Consider the following 10,089-nt stretch of genomic DNA (forward strand, 5'->3'; position numbering starts at 1 on the left):
GAATGTGACACACTGATCTCGTTTCCAAAAATAAGACTTAACATGGATAGATTCAGAAAGTGTCGAGTAAAATACAATAATGAATATAATACGAAAGCAAGAAAATGACGAAAGGTGTTATACCTACCTCCATCATAAACCGAACTCTACCATTTGCTCCTCTATCTGTATCAATTGCATGTATATTCGTATAAACCACTGAGGACTTCTTACACGGTAACTAGAAGGAAAGGTTCTCGTCGATATAGATTTCACAAAGAATATATTTTCCCGTTTCCATAAATAGCAAGAAAGATATTTGTATTGTAAAGTGCACTTCTAACTTGAAGAACGATCCTACTTTTAAGAATTAGGTAAATTTATAATCGTGGCTTTATTATTTTGCCGATGACTGTTGTATTTGCCGAGACCGTTAAGCCGAGGCAAAAGCAACAATCGAGTGTCTGATCATAAAACAAATGTAGAATCACTATATCTATGGCCATTTTATTGATTATATGTTTTTAGTATTGGATTGTTATTATTTTTTTATTCATCTGAACTACAGCAGAGGAGAGAAGAACCCGTTTCAGAAGAATGTTAACTTCATCTTGGTTTATTGTCATGATTAGAGAAAACTTTCAAAGAATTAAAACTCCAGCTGATTAACCTTAATGCTAAACTTGCCCTCAATGTGATAAAATCCATTGATGCAAAAGTCGAGTTGCAATCAGGTACTCGGGCCCAACCAATAAAATGCAATGCCTGGTTCTGTTTTACAGGTCAAAGCGCCCCTTGATTAGAAAATAAATATCTGTTTTCTGAGTCCATCAGCCAGGAAAACATAAGTCAGTGGTAGCTCTTTCAAAATCCACATGTTTCAATAAGGAAGTCGTTGGCTTTTTGACTGCCAACGCTAATGAAATTCCATATCCTGTAAAATGTGACGTCTTGTGATTATCACAAGTTAGGTTACTGCGTAGTAACGTTTTTGCACAATGATTTATCATCCGTATTCCAACTCTAATATTATTGCTACGTTTATTTAGAATTTCAACAGTGCGTTTGGATTTTCTTACAAGAATGAATCCTGATTTAAAAGGCTGATATCTCTTAACAAATTAAATATTGCATCAATAAGAAACTGCACAACTATCGATCAAAATGATTAACCTGTGAAATGACTAGTGTAGAATCCTGATATCGTATAACGTCAGCAATTATAGTAGTAAAACGGCAAATATTATTGTAACTGTAAGACTAATATGAATTAAGGCACTGCCTGGCATGGGGATTTATCTTTTATATATCTACGTACGAAGAAATATTCAACACTAAAAAGAAAGTGAAACTTCGCTCTAAACAGTTTACATTTTGTGTCATCATACCTCTTACAGCGAATATCATACTTTGCAAAATTTACGGGAAGCCGTGACGGTGACGTCATTCACCGCGTTCTCGCACTGGCTTTTAGGATTTTATTGTTTGTTTGCACTCCACTCAGAAACTTGACGGCCTTTACACTTCATGACTGTTTTAAAGTGTTTTTCAGTTGCATGAACAGTTTTCATTACGAAAAAGAAATAAAAAGAATCATGTTGGCGCGGTTTACGAATTTCTGTGACTGATTCGGGGTGATCGGATGTTCTTGCAGACAACCAGTCTGCGTTGTGTACATAAACCGGAACCGGAAAACATCGAAAAAATTGCCTCAGTATATGCAGACAACAAAGACGAATAACTATATACGGACGTTACCGTCTCGGGGATTTTCATCCCCGGCGCTTCGCGCCGTGGATAAATCCCCTATAATAGCTTAGTTACCATTGGTTTACCACACGGCGAAATAGCTAATATTTATTGCCACATCTGAATTCCTAGGAAACCTATATCTTACAATCTTAGGTGGTGCTGTTTAATATTCGGATGCAGTCGGAGCTGAAGTTGAGGTTTACATTCCATTTACGACAAATAATTTCTGAGAAAATAATGAAAAAAAAAATGATTGCAATGTGTCCGGCTACTAGTTCACAGCCATTATATGAGCAAATTAATGATGTAGCTATGCTCTACGTAATAGTTCAAGGTTAATCTCCTACGTATATAGTTCTGCATGATACTTCTGACTTTGAAAGTTTATTTCGCTAAGAATTGAAATAATGTAATTATTGCATTTAAATTTGAAGAAAACTAAGAAATCAGTGAAGCGTCAGATATTTCTAAGAGTTTGCTCTTTTCATCGTTATAGGCATTTTAATTCATATGAGGTATAAAATTGATTTAGCACTTCAACAAAATCATTATTCTATTCGATTTTTTGTTTTCCTTAAATATCTCTTTAGTACAATGTTATGGTAATGCCAAGCTTTGACAAAACTGTCTTTTACTGAAAAAGTATTTAAAGCAAATGCTCTGAACACGTAATATAAAAACAAATAAGCTGATATAATACCTCAGGCATTTCTAACGTGTACGGCAAGTTTTGAAACTCTGGACTGTTGTCATTTACATCCATAATGTATACTGTGAAATCAAACAGTGCCTGAAATCAAACAAACATTTCTAACTAAGATATACAAATCTCTCAGAATTGTTTCCAGGTTTTCTCACACAAAGTATTTATTTATATATGTTGACCATTTTCTATAGTGATTCTGACGACAGTCTTATCTTTATAACACGTCTTGGCAAACAATTGCATGACGTAAGGTAGTGTATCAATGAAGGATCCATGTTCACAGCCGTATGAATACATCTGCGGATGTTTCTAAATTGTTTTTTTTTATATTTGTAGCATGTGTAAATATTGAATTCTGCCTAATCCGGGGCTGGAGGGCGTGGACGGTAGCATGCATTTCCACTTCCGTCCATGAGCAGGCTCAATCAAACCGAGCCTGAACATTTTCGTTTTTATCGTGCTGAGCGACCTGTGGAGTTTCCACTTTTTCTATTCCACTTCACTCTAGAGGTTTTTTTTTTCGGTTTTTTCTGAACGTAAAAAATAATCGAATGTAAATTGTTGCTAATTAATCGACACATGGATTCTGCTCCATAGAAACAACTATTGAAACTATTACGATTGGATATGACAGGTAAAAGGGTCAAGCCTACATATTTTCAGAATTCAAAACTCAGCGGTAGGGAAACATACATTGTAATATAACAATGGGAGACAAAGATACATATTATTACCGTAAACGGTCTTGTTGCACATCTATTTGACCACATTGTAAATTGATAAAACTTACGCTTTTTCATAATTTTGTAAAAGCATGTAACAAAAAGTAGGTTAATACTGTGTAAACTATTTTTACTCTCCCCGTGAAAAACTATTTCTTAGCTGCAAAACAAACGTACATTTTTTTCTTGAAAACTTGTTGTCTTTTTGTCATGGTGTCATAAATATTTGTAATTAGACAGAAAAGTAAAGTATTTGTTGTTGGTGGTATCATCAAAAAATATACATCGACAAGAACGGCTTTAGTTTAAAATATAAGAAATATTTACTCATTAAAAGATCAGAACGTAATGCTATCTATCTGTGCACAGTTAGCATAGTTTCATACCATATTTAACTCCGTGTCTGTAATTGAAAGTTTGAGCTTCACCATGGATCCCTGAAAATTGAGTATAAATTATCAGTCATACTCCTGTGAAAGCAGATTGTTTTAAAAAAATTAACTGAGAATATTAACAAAACAGTTACAAAGTGTGGAACCTTTACACTGTAACGAATTCGTTCCTATTCTGCCAATTTGTAATGGACATATGCTAATTTGTAATGGGTTTATTTATGCAACTTGGTAAATTGCAATTACATGTAACGAAAAAACAACAACAAAAAACAATGGGTCAGTTTTCTGTGCGTAATCTTAATTTTAATTATCAAAATTATCAAATGCATTATGATATCGACATGTGGCTAAATAAATCAAACAATATATCATATATGTATTGACATACCAGTGTTTCTATGTCCAAAGGTTTCCTAACTGTTACATTTACCCAGAAATCATTTCCATACCCTTCCGGAACAATATTGAAATATTGTGCTGTTATATCATTAGCAGGTCTAACTGTTAAAATATCCCATTGATTATCGTCAACAACACGTAATCTACAGACACTGCCAACTGAAAAGTATTTCAAGTTAATTTACAATGAAAATAATGGGATATTTTTTCTGCGAATTGACAGATCAAAAATACTATGATAGTGCAAGATTAAGCAAAATGCCTTCGAAATCGTTTACTTCTCGTAGCTTTTTCGAACTTTTACAGCAACAGATCTAACGCCGTTATTCGGCATAGCTAATAAAGACAATTAGCCTTTCAGTAGGATGATCCTCCACACAGAACTAATAATCTTTAACAAAGAATCTCATCCATTAATCATCAGTCCATAATATTTCATTTATGATTAAAGATCGTTCGGAGACTCGGAGACATAGAACGAAATACTAATGATAAACAGGTACTGAATGTGTAACACTTCTAGCAACAAAATTGAGTCTTACTATGGGCAAACTGAAACTTACACTACACTCGTACAAAGAAAATTGTCGATGCAGCATGATTATGTATTCTAAAACGTAGCTATGGCAATTGTAAAGATGTCTTGTAATTAGGTTTTCTCAAGTTTATTGCTAAGTGTATTTTATTCTTCCCTTTGAGACGGTTATTTCTTAGGTTGGTATGTTTAGGACATGCATTTTTTTTTAAGATTGAATTATCTCGTGCGCCCGACATCTTGTCTCGAGCGCACGACATCTTATCTCGAGATAAGATGTCTAGCGTTCGAAATGAGATGTCGTACGCTCGAAATAAGATGTCATGCGCACGAGATAAGATGTCGAGCGCTCGAGATAAGATGTAGTGCGCACGAGATAAGATGTCGAGCGCTCGAGATAAAATGTCGTGCGCTCGAAATAAGATGTCGTACGCTCAAGATAAGATGTCGTGCGCACGAGATAAGATGTCAAGCGCTCGAAATAAGGTGTCGTGCGCTCGAGATAAGATGTCGTTCGCTTGAGATAAGATGTCGTGTGCACGCAATAAGATACCGAGCGCTCGAGATAAGATGTCGTGCGCTCGAGATAAGAGGTCGTGCGCTCGAGATAATTTAATAAAAAAATAAATTAATGCATGTCCTAAACATACCACCGTAATTTCTCTTCCATATCAATGTCGCGAAAACTTTTTAAATAAAATTGCTTCGAAGTTAACATTTTGAAGGCTTTAGACCAACTAACTTAAAATTGCTTACGTACGGTAATCTTCGGATATACCCCTGTAGGAAGGACCGGAATAGCTGGGATATGGAGCGCTTGCATGTGTGCAGCCTTAAACAAAACAAAAAACAAATTATTACAGAACAGGTACACTGCTATTTTCTGCGTTGTTAAATGATAGTCGCATTACATTCGCCGTGTAGAAAGTTTGCATTTTCCATATATTTTAGTTTTGTAACATGTGACCGTACGTTTATGACCTCATTCTGTTGAAAATTTTCCAAAAAAAAAATGCATATTTATTTACACAATTTAGTTGTACAAAAATAAAAACTTGAAGTTTTATACGTGAAGAGTACATGTAGCGTGCAACTCGATTAGATTTGCCACATACGTGCATATATACAAATATTGAGTTCAGTACCTCTGTTATATGTCATGGTTTATAGTTCTACCAAAATGTCAAGAACGGCATAAACGTTGAAATTTTGCTTGGAAAATGAATACAATGTATATGAATTTTAAGATGCATACGAGTATGTTTGTACCTACGAACACTGTAAGGACAACAAAGAATATTCTGTTCAAACAACTCATGATACGTTTCTCTCTAATAAAGCTTGTTTCTGAAAGAAAGAATAGAACATATTTTGCAAAACAAAGAATTTATACATTTGGACTGTACTCTGAACCATCATAACTGCGACATGTAATGTACATTTTAATTTAAAGACAAACTTGCAGTTTTTGTGTGATAAAATATTAATATAAAAACGTTCACGGTTTAGGTATAAGGTTCAGATGCCTTATCCATTTGGCCACCACAGCTCGATTTAAACCTTCAATCGAACCAGAAAAATACAGAACTAGGTGCATTTTTATGTGTCTGCTGCAAAAGGAGATATCATTTGCAGAAGGGTCGCAGTTACACCTTCTGACAACTTCTGACTCAATATTACTTCAAAATTCGGAATATATACCTACGGGTACAATATCAGTTATTACATAAAATAACATACCTGTTAATCATGGTATTTCCACCTCTTACTATTAACGGACAAGGCAAAACCAATTAAAATACATCGTCTCCCCCGATTATTCACATCATATCTTTTATTATGAAACTTCAGTTATCATTGAAGGCTGTGACATAGCCAACCACATCAGTTGTGTGCACAGCAAGTATTTAAACAATGATTATTTTACATGTTAGACTGTGATGGATCAGGCTTGTTTTATCTGTCAAGCCATTTCATGTATTGGTAGCAGAGTAAGCGTAAACAAATCAATTCAACAAAGCACTTAAACAACGAAACAATTGAAATCACTTCAAAAAGGAAGCGATAACCTTTTATTTCACCCTAGGACTTATAACACGGAATAACCAATGGTAAAGAGTTAGATGTTTTCGAAGTTATAAAAAGCTTGATAAAAGTGGAAGAAACGTCGACACATGTATATATTTATCGCACATACATTTATAAACTATCCCACATTACTGTAAGGGAGTATGAGCTCAATACTTTGAAAAAAAAATCAATCACAAGCGTTTTCGCTATCAATAAATAATAAATATGAAAAATGTGTGAGATATATGAATAACGACCGAGGCGCCAGCCGAGGTCTATATTCATATTTCGAGGGGTGAACATTTTTTATATCACCCTCTAAGGAATGCAATACTTATTTTATTATACCGACAATAAATAAAGTTCAAAACATTTACTGAAAAATCATCGTAATGATTTCAATGATTTACTTAACATTAAAAAGTAATTACAAACCAAACAAGAGGGCCATGATGGCCCTATATCGCTCACCTGTTATCATTGCACTTGAGGACAAGAAGGTCCTCAGAAAAAATATATTAAGTCCAAAGGACAGGAACAACAAAGGAAAGAAATTTAACCAAAAAGAAAAACAAAATTCTTACAAGGTACAGATATGTCAAAATACACCTAAAAATTGGAGGTACCATCCATGTTGTACCACACAAAAGTGGTCTCGGTTTTTCCCTACGGCCAATAATAAAAAAGTTACTAAAAATAGGCTATTTATAGTAACGTAAAAGGGAAGTAATTCAAAAGAAAATTATTGTAAGTTAACAAAAGAAGGATCTGCCAAATAAATTGTTAACATAAATCAAATTTCAGATCAGTATCTTCATTAGTTACGGAGATATACCCATTTTAATTTGAAATAAAGGGAGGTTATTTGACACAAAATCAGTCCATAGTTATCTACCCTGATTGGCTCGGTCCAACAAATGACAATAATGAAATTTCAAATAAGTCCTGTAAGTACTTACTGATATAAATCCATTTTGACTACAATCAGGGGAGGTAATCAGATATAAAATAACTCTGGAAACTACGCTTGGATCTGATTTGTCATGGAATCCAAGATTTAATGTTGTTGAAGATATTTTGGAAGTTTGTATCAAATAAAACCATGAATGAAGTCTCTATATGGCTGCAAAAGCCAAAATAGCCAATTTTGGACCTTTAAGGGGCCATAACTCTGGAACCCATGATGGAATCTGGCCAGTTTAAGAAAGGAACCAAGATCTTGTGGTGATACAAGTTGTGTGCAAGTTTGGTTAAAATCAAATCATAAATGAAGTTGCTATTGTGCAGACAAGGTCAAAATAGCTAATTTTGGCCCTTTCAGGGGCTATAACTCTGGAACCCATTAGGGGATCTGGCCGGTTCAAAAAAGGAACTGAGATCTTATGGCAACACAAGTTTTGTGCAAGTTTGATTAAATTCAAATCATAAATGAAGCTGCTATTGTGCAGACAAGGGCAAAATAGCTAATTCTGGTCCTTTCAGAGGCCATAACAGTTACTCTGGAACCCATAATGGAATCTGGCCAGTTCAAGAAAGGAACCAAGATCTTATGGTGATACAAGTTATGTGCCAGTTTGGTAAAAATCAAATCATAAATAAAGCTGCTATTGTGCAGACAAAGTCAAAATAGCTGATTTTGGCCCTTTCAGGGGCCATAACTCTGGAACCCATAATGGGATCTGGCCAGTTCAAGAAAGGAACCGATATCTTATGGTGATAGAAGTCGTGTGCAAGTTTGGTTAAAATAAAATCATAAATGAAACCACTATCGTGCAGACAAGAAATTGTTGACGGACGCACGGACGTACGACGGACGAAGGGTGATCACAAAAGCTCACCTTGTCACTATGTGACAGGTGAGCTAATAACGAAGACAGATTTAAGGAGTACTCATAAATTGTGGCGACTTTGCTGTGAAATAAGACTTTTTTTTAATAGATGTAGTTTCACCGATCTCTATGTTTATGCGCATATTTCAACATTGCGTCAATGCTGAAATCGACAGCAGTAACATTCGAAAAACGGAGATAACTTTCTTACTTCTAAACGAAACATATAAGTGTGAGCACTAATTTCTTAGTTATGTCATTTCCAATCTAATGGTGATAGTTTTGATTCAATATTTGATAAAAAGTTGTTTTCGAAATGTTTGGCACGTAGAACAAAATCATTAAAAAAAAAGAGAATAATCTACGGATTCACACATGCACGAACACCAAAAAACGTAATTTAATCCTAAAATATTTAGAAGCGTCGCGTCTGAAAAATTATCGCCTTAGTCCTTTAAAGTATTAATCTCTAAACGGGAGATATGAAGAAATAATATTATATGCGCAGAGAAACAAAATAACGCTGTTGCGCATGTAATATGAAACTATAGATCATATCACTTTATATGTCATTAACGTCGCATATATAACCAGCCGACATAATGAGTTATAATACTCTTGTGCGACAAACTAGGTATCCAGTATCAGATACTTATCTGAGCATATTTTACCTTCTGTTATCACCATTAACTTTACTGAGTGCTAAGCAAGGTTGCTACCAGTACCATTTTACACGTCTTCGGTATTACGTGGCCTGGGATTAAACCTCCGGCCTCCTGCACCTAAAGCGGACACTTTGCCTTTGGCCTATTGAGGCGGTTAGGTTTACATTTAAACAAATTCAAAAATTTAAACACTCCGGAATAAAATTCATGATGAAGAAGACTAAGCAAGAATATCTAATTCATCTTCGAAGAAGCCCTAAATTCCTGATTGAGCCAGTGTCACATTTTTATTTACAATGTCGCACAATAGCTGTCGAAGTAAGGGTGCAAATTATAAACACTTTAATGATCAAATAAATTTGTATCTCTGATTTTATATATATACTTCCTTTAGATTTACAAAATGGATGGAATATGTTTACAAATTAAACAAAATATTATTGAAAATAGTATACAGGATTTTATCTGGCAATAAATTAATAAGAAACTTACTAGAAATATCATGTGGGGCAGTTGTAAAGAAACGATACAGAACAGGTTCATCTTTACGCAAAGAATTGTTATTTCTAAGTTCGTACTTATTTTCCGTTATACAATTTACAATATATCAATCGACGAAAAACCTTATATAAGTCTTTCAACCATTCATCTAAATCAAAAAGAACATTCAACATTTTAAGTGCTGCTTGAATGTCTGAAACCTATTTGGACTAGCATACTAACGTACAAAGCATACCACAAAGGACGGACAAAACATAAGAAAGAAACTAAAAAGCTCAATCTATATATATAGACAAATTATTGTAACAGAAAAATGGTCAAAGTCCCATAATATTTTGAATTTCTGCAATTAAGTGACACAGCTACAATACATCTAGAACAGTTTGATTATAATTACGTTACCAAAGACTTGCATTGACAGTTTTGATCATTCAGAAAGGAGACAATAAAAATGTTATATAAGAAAGATGTCAACTAAGGTGGTCAAATATTCATGAACTTAACTAAAAGTTAAAAACACTTTTAAAACACAGATG

General features: G+C 34.3%; 1 protein-coding gene across 1 annotated transcript; it reads right to left on the minus strand.

Annotated features, from left to right (window-relative positions):
• On the minus strand, nucleotides 1-6,366 carry LOC128548492 (cadherin-23-like). The gene is made up of 7 exons (XM_053523462.1): nucleotides 6,229-6,366; nucleotides 5,758-5,835; nucleotides 5,249-5,320; nucleotides 3,943-4,112; nucleotides 3,546-3,596; nucleotides 2,432-2,521; nucleotides 1-220 (listed from the first exon to the last, which is right to left on the minus strand). The coding sequence occupies exons 2-7, from the start codon at nucleotides 5,804-5,806 to the stop codon at nucleotides 53-55; spliced, it is 600 nt and encodes a 199-aa protein (XP_053379437.1). The 5' UTR covers nucleotides 5,807-5,835; nucleotides 6,229-6,366; the 3' UTR covers nucleotides 1-52.
• Between the last annotated feature and the right edge of the window lie 3,723 nt (nucleotides 6,367-10,089).

Source organism: Mercenaria mercenaria, chromosome 2, assembly GCF_021730395.1.
Source record: "Mercenaria mercenaria strain notata chromosome 2, MADL_Memer_1, whole genome shotgun sequence".
Taxonomy (NCBI): domain Eukaryota; kingdom Metazoa; phylum Mollusca; class Bivalvia; order Venerida; family Veneridae; genus Mercenaria; species Mercenaria mercenaria.